The sequence below is a fragment of the Cyprinodon variegatus genome, unplaced genomic scaffold (assembly GCF_000732505.1).
Source record: "Cyprinodon variegatus isolate N-32 unplaced genomic scaffold, C_variegatus-1.0 Scaffold343, whole genome shotgun sequence".
NCBI classification, from domain to species: Eukaryota; Metazoa; Chordata; class Actinopteri; order Cyprinodontiformes; family Cyprinodontidae; genus Cyprinodon; species Cyprinodon variegatus.
In genome coordinates this window covers 778,369-795,537 of record NW_015150796.1, presented here as the reverse complement: position 1 = coordinate 795,537, position 17,169 = coordinate 778,369, and the positions used below count along the sequence as shown (strand labels likewise).

The 17,169-nt window shown below is 38.3% G+C and overlaps 1 protein-coding gene across 1 annotated transcript in view; it reads right to left on the bottom strand.

Moving 5' to 3' along the window:
• Nucleotides 1-17,169, bottom strand: part of scfd2 (sec1 family domain containing 2) — a 95,884-nt gene that overhangs the window by 55,143 nt on the left and 23,572 nt on the right. Inside the window, exon 4 of the mRNA XM_015385546.1 lies at nucleotides 10,424-10,599. Coding sequence (XP_015241032.1) covers nucleotides 10,424-10,599 — 176 coding nt within the window. The remainder of the gene's footprint in view (nucleotides 1-10,423; nucleotides 10,600-17,169) is intronic.

The following is a 17,169-nucleotide window of genomic DNA, read 5'->3' as shown; positions in this document are numbered from 1 at the left end:
TTCCTTCCCAAAGCTGTGAAGGCAAACGCCACCCTGTAGACATTCAACAGTCCATTTCATGACCAATGTCCATCTATAGGCTGCTTTAACAAAAACTACACTTCATGTAGATACATCCCGCTCCATCCCGATGTAAATACTTTATACTTCTCTTTAGGGAAGTTTTTCAGCTGCCATATGATCTCCAATGTTTAACGCTTTTTTTTCCCTTTACTTTTAAGGACTTTTTTAATAGGGATGTTGTGATACTTAGATTTCAAACCCGATATCAAAATTGTTTGATACTCAATACAATTTTTGACACCATTGGGATAAAAACAGATAACAATAGGCTTAAAATTATTTTTTTAACATGCAACATTTTTAAATCTTAGCAGGAAACGGCCTTTTTAACAGAATCACAGATGGTAGTTAAATAGATGCGCTAATAAATGCAAACTAAAAAGCCCACAAAAAACACCATTAAAGAATATTTCTAAGTTATCCGAGGTATTATTCTTTTATTGTGAAAATAATCTGACAATCTAAAAATAAAAACAGTAAAAATATGCAAACAATACTTGTCATTAGGATTAACACAATGCAGACTTTATGTATGTGGATACATACATTCATTCAACAATTCATTATCAGTCCATGCCATCCAATAAATATTCTTGATTCTTGAATTACTGCAGCAGAAAGATGCCACACTATGACACAACTATAAAACTACCAAGAAATGGCGTGCAAAGTCTAAAACATGAGGCCTGGGAAGGAGGGCGTACCTCAGAGAAGCAACCAAGAAAGCAGCTCTGGAGGAGCTGCAGAGATTCAGGAGGGAGACTCTGTCGACAGGACAGATAACTGTTGTGCACAAACTGGCCTTTTAAAATGTTGTTCTAAGAAAAATATGCCAAGTCTGGCCTGCAGTTGCCAACAAGCCATGGAAAGGACCCAGGAGACTCAGGGGAGTAGGCGGTCTGTACAGAAGAGAGCACCCAAAGCACACAAACATTTCACAGAAAGTAGAAACTAAATTTCACTTCAACACACCATTTCAAACATAAAATAATGGGGGTGGCAGAATCATGATTTGAGATTGTTTGTCTTTTTTACCCCCAAGCATGGACAGAGAAGCTGGTTGGATGTTAAGGGAAAATAGACTGAAAAACAGAAGATCCATAAGAATTAGAGACTTTAGTGTAGGTTAACATTCTTGCATGAGGACTCAAAACACACAGCTTGAAGTATAAACGATGTGGTTCAAATCAAGGCTTTGTTGAGTGTAAGGAGACCCAGCGAAAGTTTAGACCTACGTATATGCAATTGAGAATCTAAGGTAAGACATGACTCTGGTTGGTGTCTAGATGAGCAAAGCCATTAGAAATATCTAAAATACTTACAGCTCTAATTAGAGCGAATGTTGGTTCTACAAAGTATCAACTCAGTACTGTAGTTTGAATAGTAAGGTGTTCTGCATATTACAGATTTCCATATTACATGCTATGCTGTGTCGGTCATTATGGTCTTAGCCGGACAAAACGAGGGAAAGTTTAAGAATATGAAGTTTTACAAGCCACTGTCGCTAAAAGAAATCATATGATCCGTAAAGTAAGGCGGAGAGACAGAGAGGCCACTTGGCTTAGCGGCAGACAGGAGAAGATCCGTGTTGCTCTGGGCTGGAAGTAGCGGAATGTCGTATAGGGAGGGGACAGATGTGGAGACAGTCAGTTCGGTCAGTACAGATGTGAGGTTATTAAAACAGTAGGAGGACTAAACGAGGTCAATGCTGGACTAAGGCAGGGGCCTGAAGTCATTCATGTTACTTTGTAGGAAACTACACTGGGCAGACTGGGACACAGCGGAGATGCAGCACAGGGGAATGTCTGGGATGTGGGGACAGACTCCATACCCTGGGGAAAGGCCAATTACTGGCTTAAAGCCCCTCGACTTTCTGTGGCATGCACCTCAGATCAGTTTTAAGTTACTCAGAGTCAGGACCAATATCGACGTGTTCCCTCTGTTGCCAAAGGAATGATGCATTCCAGATGTCACATATACGTAACTGCAAAATAATCTTCCACATAATTGTTCTTTTTTACAGATAAGCATAGAAAATTAGATGTTTTTCTTGTCTGGCAAGTAATAAAGGAGCAATAAGCTTGCATAATTGTCTTTGCAAGACAGTGTATGTCCAGGAGAGTCTAGAAACTGATGTCAAGAGTGTGAGATGTCCCTGTGCCACAACAGGCTGGTTGTACGTAGAGGAGGGTGGTTAATTAGGGACGCTCCCGTTAAATGACCCTGCCACTGCAATGACTAATCCACGGTGACATCAGCAAAAACATCAGTTTTTGCGAACCCAACACGCAGCAGAAAAGGCTGGAAACAGCTTCAAAACATTTAGGCTTTACAAACCATGACAGTTTTCTAAAAGAGCATCTGTTTTTGCAAGAACTTCAGTAGCATTGCTCCAGCATGAGATAATGTTGACTCTGTTCTTTCCTTACAGAGGGTGTTAAAAACAAAATAAAAAACAGGCTGCATAGTGGAGGTAACCTTAAAGAATTTTGCTGCATGGCAAAGGTATGATGGAGTATGAAGCATGACTGTCTGACCCAGCAGAAAGATTTACCTTGATCTTCTATCTTAATGGCAATTTTAATTATTCAATTTTCTTGAACAAAACAAAAGACGCATTTGAACGTTTGGCACTTCAGGACAAAGTGGAATGTGTAAAATATTGTGTGAAAAAAAAGAAAATCAAGGTTAAGTACAGGTTAAAGTTAAGGTTAAAGCTAGGGCTAAAAAAAACTAATCGGATTACTCGAGTATTGAAATAATCCTCAAATAATTTAGTAATCGGTTAATCATTAACTGGAGTATAGAGACTGTAAAACATCCCTTTAGCTGACAGAGCGCCCCACTTAGAGCAGTAATTATATAAAAATTGTAAAAAAAATATATTGCATTTAAGATAAAAAAAAAAGGTTTTCATCTGTCAACGTGCTCTATCCAGAACTTCTCAAGAGGAAAAGTTTCAGTTTTATCTGGTTTAATTTCATAAAATATCTTCTTTAAGGAAACTTTGGCTATCTAACTATTAATCAAATCACCGAGAAAATTATCAACTGATTCATCGATTTGCAAAATAATCGTTACTTGCAGCTCTAGTTAAACCTATAAAATGAGTTGTGGATTTTCACTAAATCACTGGTTGATATATGAGAAACATTAAAATTCATTACAAGTTCATGAATGCATTAACATATTAACTAACATTTTAAAGAAATAATTATGCTGCAAATTAAAAAAAACACTTCCAAACAGAAAGCTTTCCAGCATCATTCATTCAGTAGGATTATAATCCATATAACCATTCTAAACCGCTTCACTGTTCAACTATAGAGTTATGATCATAATTTTTATCAGGATTTCATGCAATACATCAACATCAATCAGCAAATATGAACAAAAAGGTTTGTTTTTATCACCTTTCGTCTGATATCACAAAGTAAAATACACTGAAAATCATTGCCTTCAAAAGTCACTTTAATGTGACTGATTTAAACTAATTTCAGGGTAGATCAATCCGCTTTGTAAATGCCTGACATGTCTGTTAAAGAACATTATGGCAGGTCAGAAAGACGCTTGTTTGAAGAGCTTTAAAGATAATTTTTCTTTAATCTCTTAAATACATGATCCAATAATGAAGAGACTTTGGGATAACTAAAGACTAGGGCTGCAAAATATCTGGAAAACATTCAACTTTACCTGTTTCTTTAATCTATTTGCCGTCGTTGTAACGTCCTTACCATTTTCTGGGAGCTAAATGTAAATAATTAGGAGTATTCATTACATGTGGGGTTCAATAACAGTGGAAGTCCCTCAACCTGAACTTGCATATTATCATTATGAAGGTTTTGAATGGATTGTACTTTCAACCAAACATTACACTGCAGTTTTGCGAGAACTGATAATGTGATGAGGAGGGAGAATGGATATTTCGTTTAGCTCAAATGCAAATATATCAAGACACTGCAATGCATTAAAACTGACAAGCTGGACAAGGAGAGGATTAATCAGAGAAATATTCATGAGGTCCATGCTAACTCTGGAGGTGCTGCAGACATTGACAACTCAGTTTGGAAAATATGTCAAAATGCAATCAATACTGTCGCATAAAAAGTTTTGCAAGAAAAACATTGGATTGACCATATTCAGTTTTCACCAGCCAAACTATAAGGTCCACTAAAAACAAAGTTCAATTTGATCATTGTTCAGACGCTGCTGCAAACCATCAACCATTAATAGTTTTTAAGGTTCAACTTATAGAATAGTTTCAGTTTTATTTTAACTAAGTACAACATATGCTTCGCATTTACACATTAATGCATTTTCTATAAAGTTTTCTTCTGTAAATCATTGTTAGATGCTCATGAACTGGCTGTACAGCTAGATTTTAAATTATAGCGTTTATTTCTGCAGCACTGAACCCAATCATACCGCGCCGACTGAGATAAGAAACAGGCATGCAGTCTGAGCGACCCTTGGGAGTTGGGGACATGCAGCCAGGCGCAGTTTTCCATCCATCCAAGAGCCACTGTGACAAGCAATAACTCTGAACTTAAATGTTTGCAGAGGCGTGCCCTGCTAATCCCAGCAGAATAAAGCATCAGGCCGGGGTGAGAGGGGTTAGCTCCTCTCTGCAGCGCTGCTGTCATCCCAGCTGTGTTCAGTGATGTGACAGAGCTCTTTGCAGCAGACTGTGCAGCACAATCAGCCACAATACTGGCCTTAAAGAGCTTTGGATTCCAAAAGATGGAGCTTCAACATGTCTGTTCTCTGTGGGAGGGAGGTGTAGTGGTAGCAAACATGTTTGTTTTGGCGAGGGGGAGCGTCTGACTGGGTGGCTGATGGGAAGCTAGTACAACGCGACTATGATGTTCTGGGAAGCGGTGAAAGAGCGAGTCTGTGGAGTTTAGCTCCGGTTGTCTACGCCTCTCACACACGGGCTCTTTAACTGTGGCCTGGAGCTCGACCAGGTCTGCTCAATCTGACCCTTTCAGGCAGGGGAGGAAAGGACAGGCAGGGTGGCATGTCAAACAAGAAGATATGTAGCCTCAGCGGACAATTCTATGCTTTATATTAAATTAGTAATAAATCCAATTCAGTATTTAATATTAAAGCAACCACACTGATGTTATAGTCCTACCTGGAGGGCTCTTCAAATAAAACCTTCAAAATCTAAATCTAACCACTTTTCTTATGAACCTCCCAAGTGCATCACACAAATATATCACCTTTCTACTAGGGGCGCAGTTACACATCTGGATGAGTGGTGTGCATTAATAGAAAAGTTACACTCTGTTCATGAATATTTAGGAATAGTTTCCCACCACCCCAAGAAGCTGAGCTGAAACAGTGACAGTTGCAGTGCTGAAAACAACAAATGCATGGTGTTTTATGTTAAACATGAAATGATAGACTGGTATGAGGCAAGGTGAGAGCCCAAACTAAATTCAAGGGAAAAGTCTAGCAGCAGACTAGAGCTTGATAAGATATCAAATTCCAGTCACTAATCAATGTTTGCAATATTGCATTTGCAAAAGACGATAAGGATGGACATTGGTTAAAAAATTATAATATATAAGCTGCATTGGATGCATGGAGCCTACATATTCCTTTAATAATGTTTAATTCATTTGCCTTAAATTCTGTATAAGTTGTTTTGAACTCCAAATGCTTTTATTATTCTGGTCATTGTTGTTATTTTATTCGAAATAATTAAATGTTTATTCTTCTGTACCTTTGTATAACAAAAGTTCTTATAACTCTCAAGCTACATTTTAAAATAATCTCTACTCAGTTTATAATTGTTCCATACATTTTGATCAGTGTAATTATGCTAAGCCAATCTTAGATCATTGTTAAGCTCTATGGGGGCTTAAAAAAGCCTTTTAATCAGCCATTAAAGGAAATCTGGTGTTCTTAAGGTGGAATGACTCTGGACAGCAATGACCTAGGGAGTGAAAAACAAACGATAGCATTTTGAACTGTAAGTGTTAATATGTGATTGTGGAATACTGATGTGATGTAAAGCAAAAACAGGAACAGCAAATTCTCCAGTCTGGATGGAGTAGAGTCACCTAATGCTCTTCTGGGAAATACATTGATAAGCACTGATATCCAAACATGCTCCACAAAACAACTGGCTTGAATTTATGGAGTTGAATCTGTTTGGGCAGGATCCATTAGTTTAGCCACAAAGTTTGTTCTGTCCTACTTGAACTGTAATCTAAAGGGCCTTTAGATATTAAACTGGATATGATGAAATTCACTCTGAAATGTAGGAGCCCTTTAACAGGAAGCTTAAAAATAGATGCAAACTTTAACAGCCAGTAATTAGTCTGTTCAATTTATCTTAGGCTGCCTAGATTTGCATCACGGTTTTCTTTATTTACCAATAAGCACAACCTGGAGCTACACAAAGGATTGGGAGGTTCTTCAAAGCTTCTAAAGCAAACTGTTGTCAGTTCTGACATCAGTCTTACTGATTTGTGCTGTAGGGGTGTAAATAATAATCGTTTTGTATCGATGCATCGATCCAACAGCCGACGATTGGATGCATCAACACGTCCACAAGAGAAACGATTCATGTTTTTTTTTTTTTCCTCCGGTCTATTTTTATCCATTTGCTCCTAGACGTAATTCTCCCTCCCGTGCTGCGGTGGGGCTAAACCTATTTTGCCCTCCTACCGCACTCTTACAGCAGTGTGTTGCAGTGAGCTTGACACAGATATTTTTGATTTATGCTCAATACTGAAGCGTGGTCTGTGCTACACGCTGTGGGTCTAGATACGGCCAAGGCGGCGAGGAAGTGGGGGCGAGTTTAGTCCGACGACGGAGGGACATGAGGGCCAAAAAAGCCGGAAATCCATGTGGAAAAAGGGTCCCAGCGTTCTCGCGCACCTCACTCTTCTAGTGGGTCAAACTTCACGAGTTGTTTTCCGCAATTTCGGTCATAAAAACAAAACAAGCCGGCCTCCTGTCTGCGGCACTGTTTGCGGTCAGCTACAATTTGGGAGAGGCGGGGACGTCTGGAGCCGAGGAATTGCATTGCACTTATTGCACTGATTATGTGCAGTATTTTTGCAGTATTTTTTGATGCAACTTTTCTACTTCTGTTATTTGCTGTTGTTTCTAAAAAAAAAAAAAAAAAAAAAAGCATAACAATATTACAGCTTTCATTGATGTATTTCAAACTTGAAACTTTGTTTAGCCTGTAAGGTGTAAAAAAAAAAAAAAAAAAAAATGAACCGATTAATCCAATTGAATCGAATCATATCGTGGTGTATTCTTGAGTATCGAAAATAATCGAATCGTTGGGTCAGGAAATTGATACTGAATTGAATTGCCATGATGGATGTGATTTACACCCCTATTGTGCTGTTAATTTTTTGGGCTGATATTTGAAGATGATATTACTTTTTCTTTCTCTATTAACATGATACATAGAAGACAATAATAATAAATGTGAGAAAAATCACAATTTAAACAAAATGAGATTATAAAATCAGACCAAACATAAACAAGGGAGAGCTAAATGAGGGTGGGACAACGCATACACTTCACATGATCTAAAGGCACAGCTGCTGAATGTAGTAATGAATCTACAAACCTGTTGGCCGATGCATAACCACTAACATCAGCCCAAAATTTTAGTGGTTTTGCTGATGTATTGGTCTATCTCTAGGCAAGTGGTCTAAGAAGTCAAACTATAAGTGGGAAACTCAACAACCAATTCCTTTCTTACATTAGAAACATAATGCCAAAGCAGAGAGACCATGCTGACGCTCACCAAGCTGCACTTGCAGATCATTCGCTTTGACATGAAATACCTCTTTGTTTATTCTGTGCTTTCATTAAAAATAAACAAAAGGGGATAAAATGAGATCATTAAAGACTCTGAACTCAGCAGCCCCACACCTCTGTGTAACAACAGCCTACTTCAAGGCCTGGAGGTTCCCCACAGGAGTTGGCGCGGAGGGACTTAAACTGTCCAAGAAGCGACGGAGAGTCCAGGTCTGGTCGGTCGTCCCCACAGCAGCCCTCACACACACTCAGGCAGAGCAAACACAGCTCGACCGCCAGCCATGTCTGGGAGGCTTTTCATCTAGCCAGTTTCTACTGTAATTAATGTCTGTCTTTCTCTCTCTCTCTCTCTCTTCATGGTGAACCAAAGCCAAAAAAAAACACATGGAAATGAAATAAACAGAAAGGGCAGAGGGGACACACAACTCATTTCCCTTAATACATTAATAATACTCAAGCTGTTTTGAATGCAAGCAAAAACCCTCATATTGCTCTTGTAGCCTCATTCTGAGATCAGTTTTTTTTGTGAATATGTTTCTGGAATTCAATACAAGTGATTTAAATCTACTACTATATACATGTTCAATGCAACTATTTTAAACCTGACAGGATTCAGTCCTACCTTCACATGAAATTCATGCCTGTTCTCACAAATAATGAAAGCAGAGCTAAAAATGTGCGGTTGGACAGTTGTTCTGAGTTATCCAGGTATGCTAGACAACCATGGGGGAGCGGATCAAAGTAAGACTTAAGAAAATAAATTCTGGAAGTAAAAGCCCCCGAGTCACTTTCCTTCATTTAATAAATGAGTGGATTTAGCTGAGCAGGGAGGCTAAGATGTTGTTTTCAAATTCCATCTTGGCCATGGTCAAGAGTCTGTTTAATTTTTCCCTGATATAGTTTAATAAGTTTCTGAATACAGTGAAGACCCAATGCTCTGCTTATGAATTCAGGAATGCACAAAGGCTCAATGAAAAAGTATGAAGTAGATGAGTGAGGAAATGGCTGTGGCATTAGTTCACTATTAGTCTTGTGCCACTCTGACTGTTGGTTTCTGTAGGAGAGTTAAAATATGTCCAGGTCGCTGCTGGGAAAATAAAACAAGAGGTAAGGAACTAGTGGTTACTGTGTGCACTTTGACTTTTGATTTATTCCTATTACTCCACCTCCCCTCAACTATCTTGATCTCTGACCTTTCAGGAGACGAACGCACGTGTACGTCCTTCCTTGTGAAAATGGGCTTCTGCTTTTCCTTTTCTGGACTTCACAGATTTCAGGTTGAGAGGGAGAAATCTGTCATTTCTGCTGTGTTTATAGGATCTGAATGTTTTCCACGCAAACAAAACGGACCTTGTTTATGCAGGATAGAGAGCCCTGGATGTTAATTCAACATTTCTGGTCACCATGTTGAAAAGCCGCCACTTACCTGTTTACGTGTTTTTACATTAATACACTCAACGTTTCACATTATGATCAATATGAGTGAGATTTATAACATAATTTAAAATTAAATATAGTTTGTCTTTATCTGATATAAAGACCATGCAAAATAAGAATGGGCATTACAGTTTTTACTTTATTGTGGATGTTTTCTAATCAACATTGTGTAAAATAGCTACATATAAGCTCAATATAAGCTGCAGTTTTATTGTGGGGAAAAATGTCTCAGCATGGGTACTTTTGCTATTAGGAATGTCAAAGTATATATACTTTTTTTTTGTCACTGACTCAAACATAACACCAATTTTAAAGCTGGTTTGATGCTTAAATGGAATTTTTATTAGTTGTGTTTGATTTAAATATAAACTTTGGCAAAATGAGCATAATCAGGATGGCAAAGACATTACACCAAAAACCAGAAAACCAAAAGGCTGGCCTCACTTTAAAACTCCTGAAACATCATTGTTTTGGTTTATTATAAAGCCAAATTTTTTATCGAGAGGACTGAAAAGGCATAGAGAGCAAGAAATAAGTCCTGGATAGACACACATGGCTCAAAGCTGCACCTAACCATATGGACTAGAAAATGTTTGTGTTCATAAAAAGACAAAGAATAGGATTTTTGGCCAAAATTAACATTGTTTATAGATGTTGAGCTGAAGCTTTAAAACCTTAGAGGATAGTACAACTTGTAAAGCATGGTGGAAGCCAATTTGTTGATGTAGTAAATTACTAGATTTGTTGAATCTAGTAATTTATGATAAGGAAAATGGTTAAAAATATAGCCAGATATGTGTCCAGAATTTGCAAAACACTATAAGAAATTATTTATTTTTGAAGTTGTATGTACATCTTAGATTCTGTTTGAAGTTTTTCAGCACCTTATGTTTATTTCTAAAATAATCTTTGTAGTTTTAACTGCTCTGGTATAAGAACAGTTCAAAAGAATCGTAAAAGCCCAAATCAATCTGATATTCTGGTCATGAGGAATCAATGTATACTTAGCGGGACTGTAAAACTGAAAATAAATCTGTCATAGGAGGTATTCTATTTATGACTGGCGGACTCCCAAGCCTTTATTGTGCGTAACATATGGATAGTAAGGTTGTATAAGATAAGCACACACCTGGAGCAGCAGCCTTTCGAAACCCAGACAGGAATCCCAGCGGGCCAAGCTCGGGTGTCGGAGCATCTGGGCTGTGGCCAAGCCCAGCTGAAGTACCCCACAGTGACTCTCTAATGCCTCCCAATTCGTCCTGAACAACTTAACGTAGGAACACAGCTGCTCGGGGGTCACACGGCCTGAGAGGAGGAAGCAAATGCAACAGACATTAGTGAAAGTATGTATTAGATATGCATTTTACAGGAAATTCTCAACTACGCCTGTACTAGAATGAATGGTTCCACATAATGGATGGTCATGTGACTATATCCAATCATTGTAATATTAGAACAAACGAATAAAGCTGTTAGCTGGTGTCCTGTCCCAAAAGTTTGCCACGTTCTCAGTTATATACCAGCAGAGATTTGACCTACAGCAGTAATGCAGTTATTGTATTTTATTAGGCATTAACACCCACAGATGTTATATGCGGACCTAGATTGCATACGCTGTTCGAGTGAATGCTGGTATGGGGAAGACAAAGAGACTTGGAAACTACTAATATTACACAGGTGGGGGACAGAGGACAGGACAAGTAGAATCATGGTGTTTGACCAGGGTCCCACCACATCCTGTGAGAGGAGTCGTACCCGTATCTCTGAACACTAAATGCCATCGGTAATCCTTGTATGTCTTCCTGCAGTTCTTGTTTCAATAATTTGTTTCAAGTCAAGAAATAATGTTTATTTTGGTGCTCAGAGAACAGATTAAGCATCTTGTACTTATTTTGTCTGTCTATGAATTCAGAATTTGGCCCAAAGTGCACACATGTAGTGCACTGCAAAAATGATCTTAAAACTAGTAAAAAAAATTCTTAAAATAAGTGTATTTACCCTTAATTTGAGTAGGTAAATACGATGATTTGTGAACTGAATAATTATTTTTAGCCTTAAAATAAGATAATAAGATATTAAACACTTAAAATAAGAGATTGCAGTTTTTTTCTTATTTTAAATGTAAATCGTCTTATTTCACTGGCATAGTGCCTGACTTACCTGCTCACTCAAATCAAGAAAAAAATGCAATTAATTTTAGAAAAAATTACTTACAGAGATTAAAATTTTTGCAGTGTGAATACTGATGCTAGCACCTTTTTTGAAAGCACAGACACGTAAACTACTCTCCACAGAAATGTTTTTATGTTTTATGTCTGTAGAGCTAATACTGTCAGCCTCCCCAACATATCACTAACATGGTGATGTAGGTTCTCAGTCATCCAGGACCAGCCTCACTGCTCGATTCTGCTGCACTGTAGTTGAGAAAATTTCCGGACGATTTTGAAATTCCCCCTGGACATTTATTTAGGTATCAAAAGTAGGAAGTGTCATGGAAAAGGAGGACATGTCTGGTCACCCTACCATATCAACAATTTGATGTTTCAGTAAGTGAGTGCTTGTTGCTATGATGCATCTTTGCTCAGCAGCTTCGCTCGTTGTAAAACAACCAAACAGCGCACAGTTCATCTAAATATTAATGAGCATACCATAAAAGGAAGAAAACCTGTTTCATTCTAGGGCTTACAACCAGGTTTGCATTAGGGCTCATAGAAGAGCAAATGTGCCATTTTCAGCCCAGCCAATGTTACACACCCTATTCAGAGACCTTAAGGACCAGCACCAAATACCCTATAGAATCATTCTATGACCCCTTTAATACCTGAAGATGCTTTGCTAATGTTACTAGTTGTAACTAGGAAAAAACAACAGCAAAACTAATGCATTAAAAGCAAGCCACGAGCGCAGAGAGGAGCATGCACTCCTCCTTGTGATATAGTGGGGCCTTATGGTGCTGAATCTGCACGCATAAAACATTCAAAAATGCACCTGGAGACTAGTTCATGCACATGTGCTTTAAATAAACCTGCTCTTATGAGTATCTATCATGTATATGCACTTTTGGCAGAGTTCTAACTTCACATTTGTCCTAAAGAACTGGAGGCATTGCAGTGGTCACCTTAAGTTACCCAGTGGTTTTCATTTTTTAGGGCACTGTGACATCTACCTATTGTGCTAGCAAGCCTCTGAATATGATCATCTAGGCTCATCCAACTTTATATAGGATTGAGGGCATAGTGCCTTGAAATGCTGGCTGTTGGACAGATGCCCCTGATGTGGAATGTTTAACAAACATAAAAGAAGGTATAATTTCTGATGCACTTCCTAAACAGCAGGTGCACATTTCCTTTAATCCATCAGCAAAGCATCTATTTCTGGGCACCTTCACTGGTGATTTCTATCCTACTGAATGCCCCCATCTGTAAAACTTCTGCCCAACACATGTTCCCTCTGGATTTGGCAGCTTTTTACAAATAAAATGATTTCCTTAACCACCGCTGATCTGCATATGAAAAAAATTAGACCTCCAACCGAACAGGGCCATTCATCTTTCGGGCTTAACTTTGAACTTGAAATGACTGTGTGTATTATCTTAGACTAAAAGCTCCTTGGAAATGGAGCAAGGGGATCACGCAGCATTTTATACTGTGATTACAAACTGTGTGGAGAGTTACCATCACATTTACAGTTCTTAGATGTTGGAAACTAACAAAAAAGGTTAGTTACACTGACTTTGTGTCCAACTCAAGTTAAGAAACTGGTGCAGGAACTGAAAATTCCTTTTTGTCTTTTATTCTGTATTGGCTGTGAAAAAAACAGCTAAAATGCCTGCTGACTGCTTATAGATAGATAAGAAGAACCAGCCAGACAATGTTCAAGATCTGTTCTGCTCAATTATTTTAAAGCCCCTACCATCTTCTCAACTCCCCAAGAGGCATCTCAGCAACAAGTGAGTGGGCTCTATGCACAACTCGACTACTTCCTGAACTTATGGCAGCTCTTTTGTTTCCCGTCTTTCATCACTTAATGAACTGATTAATCAAGGTGTGTCTGGCCATGGGTAGTGAGGTCAGGCACACCTGGATTAATCAGTTCTTCCAGTAGAAAAAGACAGGAAACAAAATAGCTCTCCTAAGTAGTGGAATTGTGAATAAAGTCCATATAGAGTAGAGGTCCAGAAGGACGAGAGGCTGAGGGCTGATCTGAGACATGGCAAACATCTCTTCATAAAGCCTACTTCCTCATGTTGATGTTTTGAACCAGCAGTTGATTGGAGTAAATAGCCAGTGTTTTCTTTAGCAAGGCCAAACATATGACTCACTGAGCGCTTGAACTGTAAAGAAATGATTCAAGGCTTTTAAACTACAGTCACCTGCGCAACCACCGGCACACTTCAATGTTTTTATTTTTCAATCACAAATTTAAGTATATTTTATTGGAATTTTGTGCATTGCACAAACACAGAGCATTGCTTAATTGTAAAATCAAAGAAAAATGGACACGGGGCTTTGGAATATTTATTTTAGTCATATAAAAAACTTGAGAATTATTGTAAACATTTATATTCAGCCTTCCTAGGTATAAGGTATAATAAACTGCAGTTTATTATACCTGCAAGTTTTTCTGGGTAGATTTTTGAGGGAGTTGCAGCCAAGTGGTTAGGGCATAGGGCTTGGAATCTTAAAAAGCAATTAATACCCAGTTTTCCTGGCCAGTTGTCTTATGTTGAGGGTTGTCTATTGATAGCTATGAATTAGGGCTGAATAATAGTTCAATAACATCTCCAATTGCATCTCCAAACTCCTCAACTGATAGTAGTTTGGTTGCAAGGATGGAAAATCCATAGATCCAACAGGTAGCGCCTTGATGCAGGTATGGGAAGTTTCTTCAATTTTTTCCCCAAATCCTAAAAATATAAATCACACCAAGGAACGATGGTGATGGAGGATGTCGGATTTCAGGGTTAGAGAGCTCTGTTCTGATGGATGTCAGTTCCTTCTTGGTTCCTCATGACTCAATAAACTCCTCCCAACAGAAACACGTCCACCACAGAAAGATTCCTTTATTGTGTTTCTATAATTTCATCAATGCAACAAAACCTAAACCGTACGGTGAAGGGCGGTGAAGTGGCGCACGATGAAGCGGAGTGCGATGGGAGCGTTCAGTGCTCGTCCATCTCCTCATCCTGCTATGTGACTTTTGCTCCAGGATAAACATTTAATCTTGAATTCTTATTATATATTTAAGCCCACATAGTCCATTTCTATATTGGGATAATACACTTAGAGCCCGTGTTGCCATAAGAGGCATATATAAGTTTTTACATTTTTGCGGCTCCAGACAAGATTTATTTTTTGTTTTTTTGGTCCAACATGGCTCTTTGAGCAGTTTGGGTTGCCGACCGCTGCACTAGGGCACTTGGAATCCTGAAGTTCTGGGTTAGTGCTCCATTCCCACAGACTGCCACTCCGGGTCTCTTAGCAAGACCCTTAACCCCATACAGCTCCCAGGGCGCCGCACGATGGTAGCCTACCACTCCTCAAGGGGATGGGTTAAGTTATAAGTTTTAAATTTATTGGTAATTATCTATATCGATCCAATATGATTTCTATTTTATCAAACAGCCCTAATATGAATCAAATCTTGGGTTAGTGTTTTACAACATGACATGGATGTCCACAGCTTCCAGGTCTGTCTGCTGCGTTTGTTGGTGTTTATGAACTGCTGGGTTTATGATATACTGAAATTAAATCACACTTTACTAATAATGCACCTCATTTTTTTTAATTCAAGGTTTCAGTCAAAGGGACTGAATACCAATGCAGGCTAATCTTTTTGATTTGTAAGAAGCCATATTTAAACTGTTTTGTGTTAATAACGCACAAACAATCCTCCAAAGACACATACATGTTTGTGGCTTTAAATGACACAATCTGAAAGGGGTTGAATACTTCAGCAATGTAGATGAACAAATCTGAAAGCATCCTACCTAAAGATGAAAACTGGGGCTGTAATCATAAGAAACATTAAACAATAACCAACAAAGAACAGCGAAAGAAGGAAATGTCTAAAAAGGGGTTCAGGTTTCTTCCTGAAGTAAAAACATTTCTGAAGCCTAAGCTTTGGTCCAGACTTATTCAGAATACTCAAAAGCTCTATTGTTAACATATCCAACCATAAAAATCCTGGCAGTAAAACCGAAGCTCTCCTAAGCTTGATGTGCCAACCATAATTCAAGGCAGAACCAGGAAATATATTCGAAGCAGAGGACCAAACACTAGTCCGGCCATGAAAGGGCACTTCAGAATGGGGCAGAGCAGGCCAAATGTAATCAGACTTTATAGTGAAAGCAGACTCAGTGAGTTTGAGGGAGAAAATCTAAGACATTAGGAAAACCAAAGAAAAGCAGTTAAGCCAAGAAGCCACACAAAGGCCTGCCCTACAATAAATGTTTAAAGCATCCTGGCATAGTCTGCACTCTTATCTTTCATAGAACTTCCCTTCAAACAGCTTTGGATTCCTTCAGCATCTTATTGCCACATGAAAAGGAAATCTAAAGGATGATCTATCGGCTGAGCTTTTGTTTCACTCTAGGGTGTTTCTAAAAAAAAAAAAAAGCTGCTTGGATGTTTTAAACTTTTGTAGCTTTCAGTTGCTACTTTAAAACTACTTATGTTTTTAAAAAGTATAATTGGGTTTAAGTATGATCAAAATACTTCATTTTTGAAAGAAATATTTTACTTCATACATTTACAGGTGTTAGGTACACAAAAACACATAAATATATAACATACAGTCACTCGTTAAATTATACATCTGGTTTATTTGATCAATCTCCTCTTCAGACTCAAGTAACTAAAATCATTCAGGATATTTTTTAATTTTAAATAAGTTTCCTTTCAGGATTATCTTGTGTGTAGCTACAGTCTCTTTTTCTGAATATAGGCTAAAATATCCAATTAGATCTGACTTCCACCAATGCTATTTCGATTTCATCAATGATTATCCTTTCATCACTCAGGTGTAAAGACTAGATTTGTAGATACGGTACCTTGCAAAAGTATTCAGCCCCCTGGAAATTTCTGACCCTTTGTCACATTTCAGGCTTCAGACATTAAGATTGAAAGTTTTAATTTTTGTGAAGTGGGACACAATCATGAAGTGGAATGAAATTTATTGGATATTTTAAACTTTTTGTAAAAAAAATGAAAAATTGGGTGTGAAAAATTATTCAGCCCCCTTGAGTTTAAACTTTGTAGCACCACCTTTTACTGCGATTACAGCTTGGGGTATATTTCTATCAGTCTTACACATTGAGTGACTGAATTTTGTGCCCATTCTCCCTATAAAACAGCTGGAGCTCAGTGAGGTTGGATGGAGAGCATTTGTGAACAGCAGTTTTCAGTTCTTCCCAAAGATTCTGGTTTGGATTCAGGTCTGGACTTTGACTAGTTGACATTCAAATACCTGGTCATGCTTATTCCATTGTAGATTTTGCTTTATGCTTTAAATCATTGTCTTGTTCCCAGTCTCAGGTCTTTTGCAGACTCCAGCAGGTTCTCTTACAGAATGGTACTGTATTTGGCTCCGTCCATCTTCCATTCAAATTTAATCATCTTGTTGCTGTTGTAGAGCAGGGGTCGTGTCTTCATAGATTTGCAGCAGTCTGTTCATCATCGCTTGCACAGTGCTGCTTGGGATGTTTAAAGCTTGAGAAATAATTTTGTATCCAAATCTGGCTTTAAACTTCTCCACAACAGTATCTCAGACCTGCATGGTGTGTTCCTTGTTCTTCATGATGCTCTCTGCACTTCAAACAGACCTCAGAAGCTAAGGCAGGAGCATTTATAGTCAGACTGGATTAAACACAGGTGG